General features: G+C 44.3%; 1 protein-coding gene across 1 annotated transcript in view; it reads right to left on the reverse strand.

Annotated features, from left to right (window-relative positions):
* Window positions 1-5,550: 5,550 nt before the first annotated feature.
* sncb (synuclein, beta) overlaps window positions 5,551-23,922 on the reverse strand; it is a gene marked incomplete at its 5' end in the record, with an annotated part of 30,151 nt that continues 11,779 nt past the window's right edge. Inside the window, 3 exons of the mRNA XM_084332163.1 lie at window positions 5,551-5,662; window positions 9,743-9,826; window positions 19,957-20,036. Coding sequence (XP_084188289.1) covers window positions 5,633-5,662; window positions 9,743-9,826; window positions 19,957-20,036 — 194 coding nt within the window. The 3' untranslated portion in view covers window positions 5,551-5,632. The remainder of the gene's footprint in view (window positions 5,663-9,742; window positions 9,827-19,956; window positions 20,037-23,922) is intronic.

Genomic DNA, 23,922 nt, shown 5'->3' on the forward strand with positions numbered 1-23,922 from the left:
AAAATCAAATATGTGAAAAGATGCTGGTAGTGGATCGGGTACCTAAGAAGCGTTATAAATATGTAATAAAACAATAACAACTCGTCACGTATATACTCGTGGCTCTGGTCCACAACGCTCTTTTTCGAAACACGTATATACTCGTTCTCGGACGCCATAGTGTTAAGCTGCTGCGGTCAGGCAAGCGCCTACGGTCACACGCTGCAAGAACAGAGAGACTCCGACTCAGCTTCTTCCCCCAGGCCATCAGAACACTGAACACTGAACTCTCCACTCACAAATACACATGAGCACACACAGACACACACACACTACTCATGCGGCAACCGCTAAAAAAATCACTTTAAACAAAATGTCACTTTTAAAAAATATTATCTTTAGAAACACTTTAAAAGGAGGTACTGTATAGTTTAGATACAGTAAGAGTTAACATTGTAAATTGTATATTGCATAGTAGTGTATATAAGAACCAGTTTCTCAGGAACCTAGTGTGAGGTTTGGTTGGTTCCCCGCCACACGCTCTCCTGAGGTATGGTGCTGATTGGTGCATTCCCCACCACACGCTTTTTGAACGATTGCCACTTTCATCACGCAGCTGTCATAGTTTGTGATTAGCGCCCCAGAGGGCTTTATATACCAGGACCTTCCTTCTATCGTTGTCGGGTCGTTCTGGAATACAACTGCATTTGCCTGCTTTTCCCCGTTGCTGTTCCTGGTCTACTTTCTCTCCAGGACCTTTCTGTGGAGAACCGCTGTGGAGAACCTTGTTCCCCGTTTGGAGCTGCGCCTCGTTTTGCCCGCTTTACGCGTTGCGCTTGGGTGAGTGGAACCAAACCCCTCTGGATTATTCTGATTGTGTGTCTTAGAAGAGACACTGAAGACTTCGTTTTGTTGCACTAACTCGGCTAAATTGTGTGTTGTGGGGAACACTGAGGACTGTCACTGTCAATTGGTTCTGGACCCAGCTAGGGAGGAGGGAACCACACTGCCTCTGTGTTTCGTTGGACTGTTTCTGATATCTCTCTCTCTCTCTCCGTTTTCCACCTTGAGTGAAAGCTGGGAGTATCTGCAGAGCCGCTACAACGTCACATGCCAATTCCCCACCACTATCTGCTGGGAGTATCTGCAGAGCCGCTACAACGTCACATGCCAATTCCCCACCACTATCACCAGGAGGATTCTGCAGAGCGGCAGATGACTCTGCCGAAGGCAGTCTCCCCGTTTGTTTGATTATTGTACTTTATCCTTCTTTTGACTCTGTAAATAAATACGCCCTAGCATTTGGCTAACTCTGAACTTCCTGTCTGTGCCGTTGCGTTTGAGGTCGGTTACAAACCATAACACCTAGCATGTATTTTTTTTTACCATGCATATCTTTTGTCTTATCTATTTAATTTTTTCGATGCCTATTTTATTCTATTTTATTATTGTATTTTGCACAATCAATGCGGGCAAGACCACCCGCATTTCACTGTATGCCCTGGTATGGGGGTCACGCACTTGCTTGTTTTAAATCTTATTTAACTGATAGAACACACTGCATGGTCTATAATGATTTAACATCTGAGACCCTCCCAGTGCAATGCGGTGTCCCACAAGGCTCTGTCCTGGGCCCTTTGCTATTTTCGATTTACATGCTACCCCTCTGCAATATCATATGCAAATTTGGCATAAACTTTCATTTTTACGCTGATGACACCCAATTATATATATACCTATTAAGCCAAATGATTCCTCCCAATTACAAAATCTTGAGGCTTGCCTGCTTGCCGTCAAAAAGTGGATGTCGCAAAACTTTCTACTCCTTAATGCAGATACAACTGAGATGTTAATTGTTGGCCCCCCAAACCACAGAGGCCTGTTTCAGGACATCTCCCTCAACTTTGATACTTGTCATGTATCCCAGAGCTCCACCATAAAAAACCTCTGAGTAATTTTTTATTCCTCCCTCCCATTTAATGCACATATAAAAAATTTCACCAAAATTGCCTTCTTCCATCTTCGTAATTATCGAAAAAATTTGCACCATTTTCACTCTGGCTGATGCTGAAACTCTAATTCATGCTTTTGTCTCATCACGTCTAGACTTTTGTCCGCCCTACACTGGCTTCATATTCAAGCCCGATCTGACTTTAAAGTGCTAGTCCTCACCTACACAATTTTAAATGGGCTTGCACCGCTCTATCTATCCGATCTCATCTCCCGATACTCGCCCGCTCGTGCTATGCGCTCACAAAATGCGGGGCTTCTATCGATTCCTTTTTTTTTATCCACTTTTTCTCCCATTTTCTATATTTTCTCCCATCCCAATTTCGTATCATCCAATTCAACCCTCCCCTGTCACGAACGCTGTTTCTTGCCTCCCACAAGCCGGCTGCAATGTGGACTAAGTCATACATAGCACAAGTCCCCTCCGGTACTTGCGGTAACAGCAGTCGCATCTTTTCACCTGCGCAGCTCGATGGGATGGGACAACCTTTTAACCTCTGTCTCTGTCTCAACCGGTCCCATGGAACAGCTTCATACCGTCTTCTGTCTGGCCTGCAGTGCTGAACCTTCTGAGTGACTTCTCCTGCCCCCACGGGTATACGGCCCTGAGCTATTGTCTTGTATCTCATCCTGTATCCATATGCTTGCAGTAGTTCTATCTATTACTCTATTTCACAATTTTCTTATATACTATGATTCTACTGTCACCATGTATGCATTTGCTCACTACATGTATTTATTGCTCCATCTCCGCCCACTACAAACATGGGAACTCTCTAACCCCTGTCCCAACCCCCCCCCCCCCCCCCCCCCCCCCCCATCTCTCTGAGTGCTTGTCTCGTAGTGCTGACTAAGGTGGTGGATGTCTCGGGGTCTTGGCCAAGATTGCAGTGACTGTTCTATGTGCACCACAGAGGCCATGGGTCAGCTTCTTACCGTCTTCTGTCCGTGGTCTGTCAACATGGTTTCATTGCTGGGTTAAGTACTTCTATTCTATTCACATAATATGCTTACGTCATATATCTATTCTATTCACATATATGCTTACCACTTGTATCTATTGCTATGTCCGCCCATCACAATCACGTGAGCTGTCTAACGCTTGTCCCGTCTCCCTGTCTCCCTGTGAGTGGCTGTCCCGGAGTGATGACCGGAGTGTTGGATGTCCCGTGATGAAGACCGGGAGGATGCGACCCTCTCTGCATGCCCCCCTGTCTCCGGCTGTCTCGTAGTGATGACCGGAGTGTTGGATGTCCCGTGATGATGACCGGGAAGATGCGACCCTCTCTGCGCCGCCCCCTGTCTCCGGCTGTCTCGGAGTGATGACTGGAGTGTTGAACGTCCCGTGATTAAGACCGGGAGGATGCGACCCTCTTTGCGCCGCCCCTGTGCCTCAAATAGATCCGCTATCAGCTCTATCTTTAATCTTTCAAAATGTTCAGTTGCTATCGCTATCAGCTCTATCTTAAATTTTTCAAAATGTTCAGTTGCTATCGCATGCACTCATCTGTGTTTCACTACACACGAGTGCATGCTTACCAACTGTTTGCCTGTTTTTACTGCAACACTACTATCACCGACATCTAAGAAGGGAGATCCCCCCCTTGAATGGCCCTTCTAAGGTTTCTCTCCTCCACATTGCCTGTGGTGCATTTTTTCCTATTGCTAGGTTTTAGTGAGTTTTTCCTTACCTTCGCGTGGGGTATGTCTGGGAGTGTTGCATTTATTAAAAAAAAATTGACCTTATGGTGTTCTTGTTTTGTTCTTGACTTATTGTGATGTTTCTTCTTGACTTGTTTAAAGAAGACGTGTACGGCCCATGGGGACATTAACGTGTGTTGTCGGGCCTTACAAATAAATTTGATTTGATTCTTGATCTTTCGCCATCGACTAAAGACGCACTTCTTCAATCATTGTCTGAAATTTAAAAATTATAATAATAAAAAAAACTCTAACGCTAACTAACCTTACTGTCATGCATTTGTCCTAATAATATACTAACCTACACTGTAGCACTCAACACTTTGATGAACATTGTTACTCAGCTGATAGAGTTGTACCCTTCCTGCTGTCTTGTTAGTCACTTTGGATAAAAGCGTCATTTAGCTAAATGACTAAATGTAAAATGTAAATGGTAGGACATTCCTGTTGTAAACACTGGTGTCTGGTAGGAAATTCCTGTTCTAAACACTGGTGTCTGGTAGAAAATTCCTGTTGTAAACACTGGTGTCTTCTAAGACATTCCTGTTCTAAACACTGGTGTCTGGTAGGACAGGAAAATCATCCTCCACACAGGAAATTATGTGTTTTACATCAGTAAAATAGCAATCAGCAGCTTAAATATCAGGAATGCAAATTTCAATATCGTACAGTAAGTTAAAATTTCTCAATTTGATGTAAAAACTAGCCAAATCACTTAGCTCACCCTCAGTTTGTAAATCATCAAAAAAGGTGAAATACGTCATCAGTATGCAACCAAAATATAACAGAAATCCCTTTTAAAGAAGATCCACTGAATGACTAACACTAACACATCAATATGTTTCTAAGACCCTAAACATGGGGCTTTTACTGGTATAAGCTATTTTATGTCTCACTCCATTCAATTCTCTGCTTATTTTCTCAGAGCTGGTAACATAAGTAGCTAGTAGGGAGTTCCACTTCTCTGTCCCTCCCCGTCTCGGTTCCTCCCCGTCTCGGTTCTTGCACCACTGCGTCAAAGTGTCCTCAGGCATCGCTCACATGGCGTCCAAATAACCAGGGAGACGTTAAATTCAGATAAAGCCCAAAGAAAAAAAGGAACACAGTGTTTCTTTTTTTCCACGTTTTATTTACAGAGGATTTGTTCGTCTGGCTCGACACGTAAACCTTTATATTGACAAGTCCTGCGTTTTAAAGCACATTATTGATCCGACAACCATTATGATTTCAAGACATAATATACTGACTTTTAACTCGTTAAAATCTCTCAGTACACACAAACACGCACACGCACGCACACACACACAAACATGTATAGTTTGTCCATTTCTAACAGATAGAAGATTTCCACTGGAATGATTTCACAAGCAACTATAAAGATACAATGTATAAAACTCTTACTTCAAAAAACATTAAATAAATAAATAAATAACTTGCTTTTTCAAAGGAAATGCAAAAGAGAGAACCCCACAAACAGGCGTCGACACTTAAGAGGATTATTATTATTATTGTAGTCACTATCTGTTTGCAACCGGACTTTTTTTGTTTTGGGGTCACTCCCAACGTGTCATTGGAAGATGGGAGAACATCTATCACACATGTTCTAAATACAGATATTACACACAAGGACTAAGTCACAAGGGCCCTGGATCTGGTCTTATTTCATTGGGAGGGATTCAAGGAAATGAGACCGATTGAGGATGGCCCCTACATCTCAATAAATACCTACACCCAACACATTACATTGATAACATGACATTTACAATATTATCATAATAAAAGATTTGTCTTGAAGGAAGAACATTTTCCAGTGGGAATGCTTTTTTTTGTACTTTTTTGCAACAGGGGTTTAATTGTGACGGTTTCAGCATGTTTGTCCTTTTTATTGTTATTATAAATGTTATTGTGCTGCTGGTTGGACGGTGGCTTGGAATGTTGGTTTTTATGCTTCTGGTTCGTAGTCCTGGTTCTCCTGGGGGAAAGAGAAAGAAGAGGCACTAAATGGAAGTTGGCAGTAGAGGGGGGACCCTGGGTGAAATGTAGTTGCTCACTGCTGCAATAGGACACTTGTGAGCTCCACCCTATTCCTTATCAAGGGGTTTGGTATGGAGTCACAACAGGCCAGAAGGGGCCTCCATGACCAAGGTTTGAGAGGACCCTCTGAGTGTGTATTAGAAATGAGATTGTATTAGGAGTAAGTTGTTTCCACTTCAAAAGGACCAAATGACTCACAAGGAGAGTAGTGAAGGCTAGGACCACATGTGTGGGGCAGTTTAGCTGAAGAATTGTGCACTTTGTGATAAAGGCGTCAAACTTGGTACATAATGTAGCTTAATATATTTAGAAGAAATCTTGATATTGGGCCACTGCAAATTCGCCCCCTACTGGCCATGGCAGGCATCAATGTCATTAGATCGCTTTTTGGGGTGCTGAGCCCCCCCTACATTTCATATCAGCCATTCTGGAAAGACATAGGAGAATGCTACCTTTCCAGAGATACCAATATTATTATTCTAGTCCAAATAGAACCAGAGATATGCCATTTTACATGTTGAATGTCACCAATGCATGTTGAAAAAGGTTCCCAGTAAATTTTGAGACATTCAATATGTAAAATGGCATATCTCTGGTTATATTTGAACTAGAAAAATAACAATAACAATAACATGATTGTCTGCCGTTGTTGTGAGATTATTTCACTTCTTCCAATACAAAGGTTTCAAGAAATGTCGTGATGATATGTTGCTCTCCTAACGTCTTCTGCAGCAATGGTTCTGGTGAAAGTCTATGGAGCAGCACGAGACAGACGGTAACAATGACGTCACTACTCTATGTCGCCGTACTGCCGCAGTGACTCTCTCAGTCCAGCAGGGGGCAGAGTGAGCTCACGCCAGCCTCAAGGACACGTTGTGCTCATATCCTCAGCATCCTCGCAAAACCCTCACGAGCTTCCTCCTCCTCCTCTCCCCCCCCCCCCTCCTCCTCATCCTCCTCACACATGTCACAAGGGCTCCGGTCATCACTTATGCAACGTGATGAGGTCATCTTCTCATAAAGAGAGTGTGGGGTTCTAGACCAGGATATGTGCTTCTATATCTTTATATCGGTCGGCTGTCATGCGGCGCTGCTCGATGGAACAGCGGAGAGACTCCATGTTTACAGCACTGCAGGGAGACCCTGACACTACCCACAATGCACCAAGGCAGTGCACGTCACCACCACACCCATTCAGGCAGAGCGTGCGCTGCGTGCTGAGAGTACACGGGGAGGATGGGGGAGGGGAGAGATGCGGAGGAGGAGGAGGAGGAGGAGAAAGAGAGAGCGATGGAGGAGGAAGGGCACAGATAGAAGCAGGCTCTACTGTCTGAGAGACGTGCCGCTGAATCAGGACGGCGTTTCCACTCCCATTACAATCTAGACACACAATTACACTTTATATTTCTCGCTAATCTGATGTGAAGATTAAGCCCTTGGTGGAGGGAATTCTGGGAAATGAATAGTGTATCCTGCCCATGGAATTAAATGGTACATTAATTAAAGGCTACACACTAACGTAGCCTGGCAGGCATGTGCAGAGCTGAACATCGTGTCACATTTGCCACCTTTATCTGAACATTTAGATCTAGTCGACCTATCAGGAAAAATATAGGTAGAATAAGAGGAAATTATGTCTTTAATTTATATATTTCATACCCAGTTTAATCACCTGTACATTGTATATTATCATTGCACTTTACTGTTACATTTGCACTCTGGTTGGATGCCAACTTCTTTTCGTTGTACTGTACTTGTGCTGTATAATGATACATTTTAATCGAATCTAATTCCAACAACCTAACCACCAACCATTTTACATCCTAAATCACGCATTAAACATAACGTGAATTGTGCGATTTAATTTATTATTATACATTTTCATTTAGTATCTCAGTCTATCTGGTTGATACAGGCATGGGTTCAGTACAGACCGTCTCGTCCTCGAGAACCTGCGTCCAAAAATAGCCATCTGTCCTGGACTCGCTCCCATCCTCCACACACACACACACACACACACACACACACACACACACACACACACACACACACACACACACACACACACACACACACACACACACACACACACACACACACACACACACACACACACACACACACACACACACACACACACACACACACACACACACACACACACACACACACACACACACACACACACACACACACACACACACACACACACACACACACACACACAAATAAACACACACACACACACAAACAAACACACAGAAACAAATAAACACACACACACACACACACACACACACACACAGAAACAAATAAACACACACACACACAGAAACAAATAAACACACACACACACACACACTGTGCTAAATGCAGGAGGCACCATACCCAACTGTGTATGTGCCATCTGACTTATTAAATCAAACCCCCTCTTATTTATATTTTTGGTGGGAGGGGGGGTTATGAGCACCATAACTCACGCTGTGCTCTAATGCTTCTGAGGGACAGACACGGGGGGTAGGATTACAAAGAGGAGCGTTGCTGAAATGCAATACGGTTGAAATGTGTTACCGCCTAGCCACGGTGAATATTGATGAGCCTCCTTCTGCATTTATGTGGATGGAGTCATCCCCCCCGCCCCCTCCCCCCTCCTCCAACCCTTCCAAGTCACGACTAAACTGACACTACATCTAAAAGAAAGAAAAACGCCAATCACTGCTTTTTCAGGTGAGCTGTGGAAAACTGCATAGGTAGGAGGGTTGAGCTGGGGCAGTGGGAGGGTGGTAGGATGGGGGAGGCGGGTTGAGCTGGGGCAGTGGGAGGGTGGTAGGATGGGGGAGGAGGGTTGAGCTGGGGCAGTGGGAGGGTGGTAGGAGGGTTGAGCTGGGGCAGTGGGAAGGTGGTAGGATGGGCAGTGGGAGGGTGGTAGGAGGGTTGAGCTGGGGCAGTGGGAGGGTGGTAGGAGGGTTGAGCTGGGGCAGTGGGAGGGTGGTAGGAGGGTTGAGTTGGGGCAGTGGGAGGGTGGTAGGAGGGTTGAGTTGGGGCAGTGGGAAGGTGGTAGGATGGGCAGTGGGAGGGTGGTAGGAGGGTTGAGCTGGGGCAGTGGGAGGTGGTAGGAGGGTTGAGCTGGGGCAGTGGGAGGGTGGTAGGAGGGTTGAGCTGGGGCAGTGGGAGGGTGGTAGGATGGGGGAGGAGGGGCAGTGGGAGGGTGGTAGGAGGGTTGAGCTGGGGCAGTGGGAGGGTGGTAGGATGGGGGAGGAGGGGCAGTGGGAGGGTCGTAGAATGGTTGAGTTGGGGCAGTGGGAGGGTGGTAGGATGGGGGAGGAGGGGCAGTGGGAGGGTCGTAGAATGGTTGAGTTGGGGCAGTGGGAGGGTGGTAGGATGGTTGAGTTGGGGCAGTGGGAGGGTGGTAGGATGGGGGAGGAAGGGCAGTGGGAGGGTGGTAGGAGGGTTGAGTTGGGGCAGTGGGAGGGTGGTAGGATGGGGGAGGAGGGGCAGTGGGAGGGTGGTAGGAGGGTTGAGTTGGGGCAGTGGGAGGGTGGTAGGATGGGGGAGGAAGGGCAGTGGGAGGGTGGTAGGAGGGTTGAGTTGGGGCAGTGGGAGGGTGGTAGGATGGTTGAGTTGGGGCAGTGGGAGGGTGGTAGGATGGTTGAGTTGGGGCAGTGGGAGGGTGGTAGGATGGTGTTGTGGGTGTGTTTGTTAATGTTCTATACATTTTTTGTGAAGAATGTTAGTTGGAAGTTCAAAAAACATTTCATAATGTAAAAAATAAAATAAAAAGAAAGTGTAGATCAAAATAAAACACACTGCAGGCTACAGGACAGCTATACCTATATACATTAGCTATTTGTTATGTTAACAATGAATCGATCGATACCAAACTGTTAGCTAATGATTTATAAATTCTGATGACTACTGGTATATAAATGAGATCATGTATTGTTTGTTAACTGTTGACTGGTGACAACCATACAGAAGCCAGACTGTGGAACAGCCATTTTTGTTTGGGCCTCATTACCTGCTGGGTGTCATCATATGTCCCTTCTGGCTCCAGCATCGCCTCTCCTTGGCCCTCCATGGCCTCCTGCCCATACTCCTCAGGCTGAGAGAGAGAGAGATAGAGAGAGAGAGAGAGAGAGAGAAGTGAAAGAGAAGAGTTTAATTTACAACTACAGAATTTCTATCAATATTGAAAAAAGAAAAAACTAAAACCAAACGCTTGTATCATGAAGAAAAACATGGATTATCAAATGACTGGACAGTGGAAGATTGATATCAGCCTCTTTCGGGTATAATGATTTCTCATGTTTAAATGTCAAAGCCTGGTGCCCCTGTCCCCTGGAACCACAGGTATCACTGCCGGCCTGGGATTGAATCTCGCCAGAGCCGCCTGTCCTGCGTCTCCCTCCTCTGTCTCCCTGTCAGCCTTCCAACTGTCTCTAAAAAGAACCCTCTCTCTTCTGTCTCCCTGTCAGCCTTCCAACTGTCTCTAAAAAGAACCCTCTCTCTTCTGTCTCCCTGTCAGCCTTCCAACTGTCTCTAAAAAGAACCCTCTCTCTTCTGTCTCCCTGTCAGCCTTCCAACTGTTTCTAAAAAGAACCCTCTCTCATCTGTCTCCTCATCAGCCTTCCAACTGTCTCAATAAATAACCTTATCTCCTCTGTCTCCCCATCAGCCTTCCAACTGTCTCAATAAAGAACCTTCTCTCCTCTGTCTCCCTGTCAGCCTTCCAACTGTCTCAATAAAGAACCTTCTCTCCTCTGTATCCCCGTCAGCCTTCCAACTGTCTCAATAAAGAACCTTCTCTCCTCTGTCTCCCCGTCAGCCTTCCAACTGTCTCAATAAAGAACCTTCTCTCCTGTCTCCCTGTCAGCCTTCCAACTGTCTCAATGCAGAACCTTCTCTACTTTGTCTCCGTGTCAGCCTTCCAACTGTCTCAATAAAGAACCTTCTCTCCTCTGTCTCCCCGTCAGCCTTCCAACTGTCTCAATAAAGAACCTTCTCTCCTCTGTCAGCCTTCCAACTGTCTCAATAAAGAACCTTCTCTCCTGTCTCCCTGTCAGCCTTCCAACTGTCTCAATAAAAAAACTTCTGTCCTCTGTCTCTCTATCAGCCTTCCAACTGTCTCACTAAAGAACCTTCTGTCCCCTCTCTCTCAGCCTTCCAACTGTCTCAATAAAGAACCTTCTCTCCTCTGTCTCCCCGTCAGCCTTCCAACTGTCTCAATACAGAACCTTCTCTCCTCTGTCTCCCCATCAGCCTTCCAACTGTCTCAATACAGAACCTTATCTCCTCTGTCTCCCTGTCAGCCTTCCAACTGTCTCAATAAAGAACCTTCTCTCGTCTGTCCGCCTTCCAACTGTCTCATTAAATAACCTTCTCTCCCCTGTCTCCCTGTCAGCCTTCCAACTGTCTCATTAAAGAACCTTCTCTCCCCTGTCTCCCCATCAGCCTTCCAACTGTCTCAATAAAGAACCTTCTGTCCTCTGTCTCTCTATCAGCCTTCCAACTGTCTCAATAAAGAACCTTCTATCCTCTGTATCCCTGTCAGCCTTCTAACTGTCCCAATAAAGAACCTTCTGTCCTCTGCCTCTAAATCAGCCTTCCAACTGTCTCAATAAAGAACCTTCTGTCCTCTGTCTCTCTCTCAGCTTTTCAACGGTATCAACTAAGAACCTTCTGTCCTCTGTCTCCCTGTCAGCCTTCCAACTGTCTCAATAAAGAACCTTCTCTCCTCTGTCTCCCTGTCAGCCTTCCCACTGTCTCAATACAGAACATTCTGTCCTCTGTCTCCCTGTCAGCCTTACAACTGTCTCAATAAAGAACAGTCTGTCCTCTGTCTCCCTGTCAGCCTTCCAACTGTCTTAATAAATAACCTTCTCTCCTCTGTCTCCCTGTCAGCCTTCCCACTGTCTCAATACAGAACATTCTGTCCTCTGTCTCCCTGCCAGCCTTCCCACTGTCTCAATAAATAACCTTCTCTCCTCTGTCTCCCTCTCAGCCTTCCTACTGCCTCAATAAAGAACCTTCTCTCCTACTCTGTCTTCCTCTCAGCCTTCTTGCTGTCTCAATAAAGAACCTTCTCTCCTGTGTCTTCTCTCCTATATCTACCTCTCAGTCTCCCTGCTGTCTCAATAAAGAACCTTCTCTCCTGTGTCTTCTCTCCTATATCTACCTCTCAGTCTCCCTGCTGTCTCAATAAAGAACCTTCTCTCCTCTGTCTCCCTGTCAGCCTTCCAACTGTCTCAATAAAGAACCTTCTATCCTCTGTATCCCTGTCAGCCTTCTAACTGTCCCAATAAAGAACCTTCTGTCCTCTGTCTCTAAATCAGCCTTCCAACTGTCTCAATAAAGAACCTTCTGTCCTCTGTCTCTCTCTCTCAGCTTTTCAACGGTATCAACTAAGAACCTTCTGTCCTCTGTCTCCCTGTCAGCCTTCCAACTGCCTCAATAAATAACCTTCTCTCATCTGTCTCCCTCTCAGCCTTTCTACTGCCTCAATAAAGAACCTTCTCTCCTACTCTGTCTTCCTCTCAGCCTTCTTGCTGTCTCAATAAAGAACCTTCTCTCCTGTGTCTTCTCTCCGATATCTACCTCTCAGTCTCCCTGCTGTCTCAATAAAGAACCTTCTCTCCTCTGTCTCCCTGTCAGCCTTCCAACTGTCTCAATAAAGAACCTTCTCTCATCTGTCAGCCTTCCAACTGTCTCATTAAATAACCTTCTCTCCCCTGTCTCCCCATCAGCCTTCCAACTGTCTCAATAAAGAACCTTCTGTCCTCTGTCTCTCTATCAGCCTTTCAACTGTCTCAATAAAGAACCTTCTCTCCCATGTCTCCCTGTCAGCCTTCCAACTGTCTCATTAAAGAACCTTCTCTCCCCTGTCTCCCCATCAGCCTTCTAACTGTCCCAATAAAGAACCTTCTGTCATCTGTCTCTAAATCAGCCTTCCAACTGTCTCAATAAAGAACCTTCTGTCCTCTGTCTCTCTCTCAGCTTTTCAACGGTATCAACTAAGAACCTTCTCTCCTCTCTCCCTGTCAGCCTTCCCACTGTCTCAATAAAGAACCTTCTCTCCTCTGTCTCCCTCTCAGCCTTCCTACTGCCTCAATAAAGAACCTTCTCTCCTACTCTGTCTTCCTCTCAGCCTTCTTGCTGTCTCAATAAAGAACCTTCTCTCCTGTGTCTTCTCTCCTATATCTACCTCTCAGTCTCCCTGCTGTCTCAATAAAGAACCTTCTCTCCTGTGTCTTCTCTCCTATATCAACCTCTCAGTCTCCCTGCTGTCTCAATAAAGAACATTCTCTCCTCTGTCTCCCTCTTAGCCTTCCTACTGTTTCAATAAAGAACCAAATTCTAAGGGGAGTGGATTACCCACGCTCATTTTAGAGAGTGAGAGAGAAAGAGAGAACAAAAATAATTCCCAAACGATACCCATATATGGGCAGTAGCCATTGTGACATGTTCAGTTCTCAAAATTCTAATCTCATGTGTGAGATTGTAGAATAGACCTCAAAGGGTAAAAATCACGTCCTGTATTAAAAGTATCCGGTTTGCTTTGTAATACAGCACCTGTGACTCTGGTTGCCTGGAAATTAAGCTAGTGGGTCACAGCATATTTATTTTTAAACACTGCGCTAATTAAGTCAATTAGGCCACAGTGGAACAGACCATAATCCCCTGTTCTCCCATCACGGCCAGCATTATAACTGTAAGCCCACCAGACACGATTAGCATGGACACAGTGCTAAGACAAGACTAACAAAACAACTAACATACCATGCAGGTAGACCACTGTAGTCTGTATGGGGTGGTACAATGGGATCATAATTGCACTGTATGAGAACAATATTGCTACAGTGGTTCACATACGAACGTGCAAATTTTAAGAGCCCCCTTCAGCAAAAGAGTATATAGTAGAGGAATGTGATGAGTATGGTGATATAACTGTATATATAGTAGTAGAGGAATGTGATGAGTATGGTGATATAACTGTATATATAGTAGTAGAGGAATGTGATGAGTATGGTTTTATAGTGTATACTGTATAGTAGAGGAATGTGATGAATATGGTCATATAACTGTATAGTAGAGGAATGTGATGAGTATGGTGATATAACAGTATATAGTAGAGGAATGTGATGAGTATGGTGATATAACAGTATATAGTAGAGGAATGTGATGAGTATGGTGATATAACAGTATATAGTAGAGGAATGTGATGAGTATGGTGATATAACAGTATATAGTAGAGGAATGTGATGAGTATGGTGATATAAGGCTATAGCAGCGGGTCTGCGGTATTTTGTCGGACTGCACTGATATGAGAACCAAGTTGTACCCCACAGAGATGACCTTGAAGAAGCCTCTTAGACCAGATGGGGATATTTACTAGATGCGTGCGTCAGAGGAAAGGGTCCTGCTCTGGGAGCAGGAGGGTACAGGGCAGGAGGGTACAGGGCAGGAGGGCACAGGGCAGGAGGAAGACCATTCTGCATCACTGACAGACCTGCAGACGGCAGGTGGCCGCTGTGCATCCAAAGTGTGAGAGAGATGAAGCCTGCAAGAGAGTTGGAGCACAGCGCTCTGGCCGCTACGTGGTCAATGTAGAGTGTGTTTAAAGGAGAGGACAGGATAGTCAGGGCAATGTAGGGCGCAAGAGACTATGGGCTCAGGTCGTCTGGTAATCAGAAGGTTCCCAGTTCGATTCCGGCTCCTCTGGGAAGTGTTTTGATGTGTCCTGGAGCAAGACACTTAACTAACTGCTCCCGATGAGCAGGTCAGCATATTGCACATTGCCTCCGCCGTGTGCTGCATATGTTGTAAGGCACTTTGGATAAAAGCTGTTATATAAATGTAGTCCATTTACCATTTATTAGGCAAAATACTGAAATGACTTAAAGGTCCACACCTCCGTTCCATATCTTTTGTGGAAACTATCAGTCTTATCCTCCTCTCCTCTCCTCCCCACTCTCCTCATATCCTCCTTTCCTCTCCACTCCTCTCCTTGCCTCTGCTCTCCTCCTCTCCTTTCCTCTCCTTGCCTCTGCTCTCCTCCTCTCCTTTCCTCTCCTTGCCTCTGCTCTCCTCCTCTCCTTTCCTCTCCTTGCCTCTGCTCTCCTATCCTTTCCTATCCCCTCCTCTCCTGTTGCCTCCATTACTCCCCACTCTCCTTCTCTCCTCCTTTCCTCTGCTCTCCTCCTCTCCTCTCCTCTTCACTCCTCTCCTCGCCTCTCATCTGCTCTACTCTCCCCTCCTTTCCTCTCCACTCCTATCCCCTCCTTTCCTTTCCTATACACTCCTCTCCTCTCCCCTCCTCTTCTCTCCTCTACCCAGCTCTCCTCTCTCCTCCTCTACACTCCTCTTCTATCCACTCCCCTCCTCCCCTATCCCCTCATCTCCTCTCTCCTCCTCTCATCTTCTCTCCTCTACCCTTCTCTCCTCTCCTCTCCACTGCCATCTTCCTCCCCTCTCCTCTTTACCTGTCCACTCTTAACCTTGTTTTGTCTCCTCTCCTCTCCTCTCCTCTCCTCTCCTCTTCTCTTTTCTTCCCCTCCCCTCTCTTCTTTTCTGCCTGGCACCCCAGACGCTCTGTGGTGTGTGTGTGTGTGTGTGTGTGTGTGTGTGTGTGTGTGTGTGTGTGTGTGTGTGTGTGTGTGTGTGTGTGTGTGCGCGCACGCGTGTGTTTTAACTGATAGGAAACAGGGACACAGATATCAGTGACCTTGGCTAAGGTCGGCAGGGTGTGACTGGGTTGGAGGAGAGCTGATAGTCCCACAGAGAGATCAGAGAGGTCATTATGTGGCACCTGCCTGGGGGCGACAGTAGCTCAGGAGGTAGAGCGGTCGTCTGGATGGTAATCAGATGGTTTCTGGTTTGATTCCGGACGTGTCAAAGTGTCCTTGAGGGAGACATTTAACCCCTAACTGTTTTGACTCTGTTCTCATGACTGCCGACTTTCAACTTGGTGAGTGAGCAAGGAACTGCAACTCCACCCCTTATTTTTATTTTTTTGTCTTTTTCCCCCTCCATTTTCCTCCGATTTTTCTCCCATCCCAATGTTAGTCGTATGCCAATTCCCAGTCCCTTCCTGGTCGCTGCGCACTTACCCCCCACAGTCAGATCATCTGGGAGAGTGGAGGCTACCACGTGCTTCCTCCGACACACGTCCAGCCAATCACCGCTTCTTTTCACCTGGCAGCGCGGATTCTCATCGAGAGGGCGTAGCGTGTGGGAGGATCACACTATCCCCCTCAAGTCCTATCCGCGCTTAGCAGGCGCCCCGACCGAACTGTAGGAGTCGCTGTTTTACAACGACCCGGACCCACCCCGCCAGCTTCTCCCACCCTCTAATACAGCCAATTGTATTAGTGCAGACGGCCAGCCAAGCTGGTGACAACCCCGGAGCTGTGAGCTGGATTCGAACAGGCGAATCCAGCTCACAGCTCCGGGGTTGGTGACGAACGCAATCTCCGCTCGGCCACCTAACCGCCTAACTCCACCCCTTATAATAACCCTAACCCTAACACTAACCACAACCATAACCATAACTTTAAAGGAACACACCAACATTATGGTAAATCCTCTTACTGTCTTCTCCAGAGTCAGACAAGAACTATTTTCTTGTCCTCTCTGTGGATTGAATAGAAAGCTATCCGGCTGCACAGCCTAGCTTAACACAAATGAATGAAAGCAGACTTGTCTCTGGAGAAGACGGTAAGCGTATTTCCCATAGTGTTGGCGTGTTCCTTTAACCTTAACCTAACTATGACATTAACTTAACTGCAAAGTCACAGAATTGAACTAAGAATTGTTGGGCAACTTTTTGTACGAGCCGATTCATGAGAATATGTTTTTTAACCCTTTCACTAACACTACCAAAGGGTTAACCCCTTCACTGTGTCAATACAGAAGGTTAACCCTTTCACTGACACATGACAAATGGTTAACCCTTTCACAACCACACTACAGAAGGTTAACCTTCTGTAGTGTGGTAGTGAAAGGGTTAACACTGAAGTGTGGTTGTGAAAGGGTTAACCCTTTGTCGTGTGGCAGTGAAAGGGTTAACCCTCTCTGTGCCGCCCCCATGCCTCAAATAGATCCGCCATCAGCTCTATTTTTAATCTTTCAAAATGTTCAGTTGCTATTGCATGCACTTATCTGTGTCATTACACATATGAGTGTGTTACGGACGGTGTCCTTATGTATGTATATAGAGGGAGTAATGTATCTTATGTTGTATATATAGGCATGTTTTGTTTGTTGTTGTCTTGTCTCCCTCTTGTGTCTACATATCCCACTCTCAGGTTCCCAGTTGCAGCAGCAGCTGGTCAATCAGCAACTCACCCCGGTGCAGCGGCAGCTGAGACTCGTTCTGCAATCAACATCCACTCTCCCTTCATATACCCTTTTTGTTTCAGTGTTAGTTAGCTCCCTGGTTCGTTTGGTCTGTGTTGGTGGTAACTATGTCTCTGTGCTTTTGTAGGTAGAGCTCTCTCCGTTTGTGTGGTAATAGAGCTGGTGAAGGCTCTGGCACTTTGTGCTGTTAGTTAGGTTAAGAGATATCTTTTGGGTTCAGCCTTATTGTAGAACTGTGGCTTTTGGAGCATTATTGTAATTGTAGAGCTGTGTGCTTTTGAGGAAGAACTATTTGGTGAATAGTTCTTTATTGGAATCCTTGTGTATTTTGGTGTTTGTAGTACATTTCTGTCTAACCTTAATCCTTTGTATATTTGTTTGTCACCCAGCCTATGGTGATTGTTTTTCTTGTTATTAATCTTTTGTTTCGCACACAGGGACATTGAGGGCAGGAAGATACCCTGGGTCTACATTCTGCATCACGTAGGAGAACTACTGTTAAAGACACCAGCTTTAGAGTGAGCACCACCTCCTGTACTTTGGGGCGTCCGCGCCTGTAAAGGGGGGGAGGGTTTTTGTTTCCTTTTGATATTATTTGGTGCTCACTGGTAGGTCCTCTTTGCTCTCTGTGTTGCTGATCCTCATTTGTGAAATAAATATTATTATTTATTTCAATCTGTCTCTGGCGTTTTGTGTCACTGCACCCTCACCTACCCTGTCTGTGGCCTAGTGTTGCGTCTCCCCACGGGGGCACGTAACAGAGTGCATGCTTACCAACTGTTTCGCCTGTTTTATTGCAACACTACTATCACTGACATCTAAGAAGGGAGATCCCCCCTTGAACGGCCCTTCTAAGGTTTCTCTCCTCCACATTTCCCGTGGTGCATTTTTTCCTATTGCTATGTTTTAGTGAGTTTTTCCTTATGTCTGGGAGTGTTGCATTTATTTAAAAAGAAATTGGACTTTATGGTGTTTTTGTTTTGTTCTTGATTTATTGTGATGTTTCTTCTTGACTTGTTTAACTCATTCACGCCCAATCACGTAATATTACGTATTTGCTCGCCAACCGTTGGGCGCCAAAAAGGTAATATTAAGTTTTTAGATTGTTTTTTCTTTTATTAGATTTTAATATCAATATTACACTCACAGACCTATACCGCTGAAAGCCATACTGAGACGCCAAAAGTGCAGTACCGGCCAAATCCAGCTAGGTGGCAGTATTGCCCACCCTTTGAAACCCTGTTCCAGACCCTGTGTCACATCTAATGTCCTCCGGACGGAGAATTTGGTCCAGGCAAGTCGAACGCTTCACCCAATCACATTGAAACGCGTCCATGGCCCCTCGATGCATGTGTTGTGCCGGATTATGTCGGGGACCCGATGGACACCAATACTGGAAATCGCGATCAGACAATTGGAATATTCTTTTTGGAATACCCCCGATCAAAGGTAAGGACTATCTAACATAAATTCCACCTTGATCCTACAATGATTTCATATCGATCCAGCTGGTCAGCGTGTGTGGTGTTAAAAACGAATGCCGTTAATGACGATCAGATCATCAAAAAACTCCCCCCCCCCTTTGATCTTTGATGCATTCATGATGAAACATAATACCTATTATATACATTTGATTTGGAAATAGTCGCGTGTCCAGGCGAGAAACGCCAACGACTTTAGCAAAATTCACATAGTGCCCTATAACTCAGCTTTTCAGGAATTAGCCCAGATCACTCCTAAACTATACAATATTCACCACGGGATGACGCGTGAACATATACATGAAAAATGTATCTCTTTCTTGCATGTTCGACAGGAGAAAGTGACTGTCAAATGACCATAGTATTGTCTCCATAGCTATAATATAGAATATAGATATAGCTCTCCAAACATAGTGATGCACAGTGAAAATAGGCTATGGAAAGCTGGCGCATTAGCTACAGGGATAAGGGTAATGGCTGGCGCTGAAAATGTTAAAGAAGACGTGTCCGGCCCATGGGGACATTAACGTGTGTTGTCGGACCATACAAATAAACTTGATTTGATTTGATTTAAGTGAATCATTTCCACATCAGCACCACCAGGCATCACAGTGGACTAAGCATAGAAAGAGTCTATTTTTTGGACAGTCCATGTATTTACATTTGTAATGTCAATCCCAATCACTTCCACTGTGAATGAGAGTCTTTAACACATTCTGTGCCACACAGTTTGCCCATCATATACCACTCTCTGCCAGTGCTGTAAGCCTATGGAGTCGCTCACCTTCTTTGCAGGGCTATAACTTTTTAAATATTATATAGCTATATCGACATTACTATGGCCCATTCAACATCGGGTATCTATCTTTCCGGATGTGGGAACGTTATATTTTTCCATTCATACATTGTCGTGGTAGTACCGTCGTGAATATACGTATGTTTTTGGAGTGTATAGCAGTAATTCCTAGAATGCGAGTTATAGGCCCCGTCCCATTTTTTCCGTTTGTATGACGCAATAAACGCTGAAAGCATATTGATTCTTGCGTCTCGAAAGCGATCAAATGCACTCAAGTGTTTGTCTTGATCAACATAACAAGATATCTCTGCCAGAGGATTTCCCCCGATGCAGAGAGCACCACATCCGGTTTAGAGTAGAGTGCAACTCGCCCGAAATCCACCAGGAGGCGGTATTGAGGCGTTGAAATATCAGACAGGGTCCAGCTGGTCCCCGGAGCCTTCCTGGATGAATTATGAATGCCAATAGCGAATAAAGGAAATAACGATTATAAAAACGAGTAAACTCGTTGTTGGCGTTATTAGATTGGCGGGCAATAACGAGTAAAGATGTGGAATAAGAGTTATAATAAAAAAAAATCACAGATGGGGTGGTGCTTACGCTTACGGGGAACTCGTCCTTCTTCACGAGACCAGTGGCAGCAGCAATGTTCCCCATGGCCCCGTGTGTCTTCTCAGCCACTGCAGGAACACACACACACACACACACACACACACACACACACACACACACACACACACACACACACACACACACACACACACACACACACACACACACACACACACACACACACACACACACACACACACACACACACACACACACACACACACACACACACAAGCACTTTAGAGAGCATTTTACAATATTACCTGGCTTTTTTGAAAACCAAAATGTTTTAATTCTTCATTGTGGTCAAACATGTATATAGCTACTGTCTGCACGGCACACACACATGCAAGCACGCACACACGCCAGCCCAATCTTACGTAAAATATGTAAATAAAGTACTTATTGACGACAGGAAAAAGGTACATATTGTACATTATGTTATAGCCATAAGTTATATATTGACACATTTACAAAAATGTACAATGTGTATGTATTAGTTCAGTTTAGTTTATTTATTTAGCACATTATTATAAAAAAAAAAAAAAAAAACAGTGCTAGGAGGGAACGAAGCCCAAAGGGCTTGTACAAAGTTCCACTCCCATCTCATCAATGTCCATAATGATATATGAACAAAATACGTGTCAACATGGTCTAGAAAATAAACTCAAAACAAGATCATAGATCAAGGCAAACACTATAGCGAAATATAGCTATAAAATCTATAACGAAATATATATTTAAAATAAATATTCTATTTATTTTATTCGATATAAATAAATAAATCATAACATACTGTTCCATAAACTGTCCCAAAGAGGGGTTCCTAAGGTCACAGTTAGGATTTTAGCATTTTGGTATGCCCATCAGCTTATACAAGTTAAATGGGGTAACTCTATGTCAGCTCATTTTAATGTGGGTATGGAGTAAGACAGGGCGGGATTTTGTCTCCCTTCCTGTTCAATGTATATATGGATGACCTCTCCACTAAACTAAGGGAATGTAAGACTGGATGTATGGTGGGGGAGAGCCTTATAAACCATCTGATCTATGCTGATGATTTAGTCATACTGTCCCCCTATAGTGCTGGTTTACAGCAATTGCTTAAAATCTGCTCTGTGTATGGTATATACAACATGATATCAAATTCAACCCAACAAGAGTGTTGTTATGATAGTGAAAACTAAGGAGGACCAGAAGCAAAAGTTTCCCTCCTTCTTGCTGTCTGACTGCGCTCTAGATGTGGTGAAGAGTGTGCGATATTTGGGTCACAATATCACTGATGGCATGAGTGATGATGCTGATGTGCAGCGCCAGTGCTGCAAACTGTATGCACAGGCCAATATGCTGGCACGGAAATTTTTGTTTTTTTTGTATTTTATTTTTTTATTATTTTTTAAACAAACATAAACAAACATGACAACACACGATAAGATATACAAGCATTATTAACAGTGCACATCCAATGAAATCACCATATAGTTAAATGTCTTATACAGGATATACCCCCAATACCTGCTATCTAATACCCTACACACATGCTCTAGCTCGTACCCCCCCCTCCCGGACCCCCCATTGGATAATCCATCCATTATCCCTCGCTCCTAACCAGACACTACCATTATATGCTAGCTTTTATTTTCTCCAACACTTCTAACCACATTGTCATTTTGGATTCATTGACACGGAAATGTTATGTTTACAGACAGTGTGAAAATAAGCCTGTTCAGAGCCTATTGTTAGGGTGTTAGGGACCAATTTTAAACATTGCTTCTGCTGGTACAATTGACAATGTTATAGAACAGACTCTAAGAAGCACAACGCACTTTGTTTCGTGAAGATAGGTCCTACAATTGCAGAGATACAACACTTTTTGTGAACCAAGACGGGTTCAAAAAGGCCACGCACCTCACTGCATTATGTCAATGGAACAGCTGTGTTCAGGAATGGCACCAAATGCACCTTTTTTACCACTACTTTTGACATACTTTCCTTAATAGCTTAATATAGGTTGGTCACATTGTAATGACATTTTCAGGGATGATAGAGACTATAATGCTTGACATAAAAAAAAGAAAATCTGAAAATATTATGCTAATCCAATGAATAATATAATATTCAAATATATGTGTAATTTACGTTCTACGGGTCTGTCACTGTTTTAATGATCTCATAACTTATTATTATTAAAACGGACATTGATCAAATAATACAAAACTTTAAAACAAAACACATAAACGTATATTTTAATGTTGAAATGTAAAATGTATTGTCATATATTTGGCACAGAGTGGATATTTATATTTGTACTTCTGTGTTATTTTGTAGAATTCTTCCTAGCGTCCGCATTCTGTCACGTGACCTAACGCCCTACCATTGTACTCCATTTTATACTGCACACCTATGGTCTAATTATAGCACAGCAAAAATTCAAAAATTGCAGGTAGCATTTAGGATCCTCCTTAACACTTTCCGTGCCACTCACGAGATATCTCGTGTTTTTTTATAGGTGGTTGAAAGCCACTCACGAGATTTCTCGGAATTTTTTTTTTCTTTTTTTTTAGCGATCTGAAATCATATTGCATCACCCGAGCCTACCCGAGTATAACCGAGCGGCGCCGGCGATCATTGTGGAAAAAAGCGCCCCCTGTCGTCTCTCAGATGACATAAGTGATTTTGGAATGGACTCAATGAAAATGAATGGGGAAAAAAATTCTCCACATTTTCCAGTCCACTGATCCAGCCGGGGTTACCACAGTTAATTCTGGAACATCAGAGCCCCGCTGATCATGGAGTTCTACTGTATCGCGTTGGATCCATACACTTATCGATTTTTTCGAATGGTGATCAGGAATTGGAATATACCAGTTGGATACCATCTGATGTCAGGTAAGGACTCTATGTTATCAGTGTTAGGATAATCAGAGTAAGTTTGATGAAGTTATAAGCTGTTTTGTGAAATGTCCGCTTTCGGTTTCACTGTAAAAGTCCGAGAGGAAATCAACGGGGCGATTATCCGTGCGCGGCTCGAATGTGCTTGCGTGCACGTATAATATTGATCATCTAGCGTTTATTTGAAAACGATTCATAAAAAGGCTGACAAATATCAACGTTTTGGAATATTCCAGTAAAAGACGATTTTCATAGAATGCTCCAGAATGGGCTGTTTTTTTATCTGAAAACGGGTGCTTTTCTAAATGCTCTGAAGCGGAAACGACGCGATAAAAAAACAATCTGCCTTGACAGCACTGACTGGAAAATAGCCTTTGATAATGCGATGGGCAGATTAGACACATAGCCATAATGTAAAACATAGATTAGGCTATATTAACGTTAACATTGGCGCCGATGGTGGCATTCAGCGGGTAAAAAGGAAAACCCGGCGTGGCGCTCAAAGTGTTAAGCTCCCAAGACGGACTAGTGCAAGCCATTTGTTTGTGACTACTTGCTTCCATGCTCTGCGGAGGAACATGATGTTTAAATGTATGTGTCGTTTATTGGAGTCATATTATGTGTAATATGGACCTTGAGTCTGAAATAAAGTCTTCATCATCATCATCATCATCATTGATTGATTGATTGAATTGATTGAAAAGTTTATTAACAGATTGCAGAATGGGTACAGTACAGTACATCTCAATACATACAATTGTTAAGGGGATGCAGACCAGAGAAAGACTTTCGTCTTGTTTCCACCAGGGTCCCCCATTTTCAATTCATCATAACATATATGACATACATGACATACAGATAGACAGTACTGCTACATCTATACATTTATGACATATCAGATTTGCAAATACAGTACTGTTTGTGATACAAAAGTGTCCAGAAAAGGAGTGTATATACATTTGGCGTAGAAACTGTACATTGGAGGAGGTTGGTGGGGTGGGGTTGGGTGGGTTGGGTGAGGGCTGTACATTGGAGGTGGGGGGGGGGGGGTTTGGGTAGGGG

Source organism: Notolepis coatsorum (genome assembly GCF_963971535.1).
Source record: "Notolepis coatsorum genome assembly, chromosome: 16".
Lineage (NCBI taxonomy): Eukaryota > Metazoa > Chordata > Actinopteri > Aulopiformes > Paralepididae > Notolepis > Notolepis coatsorum.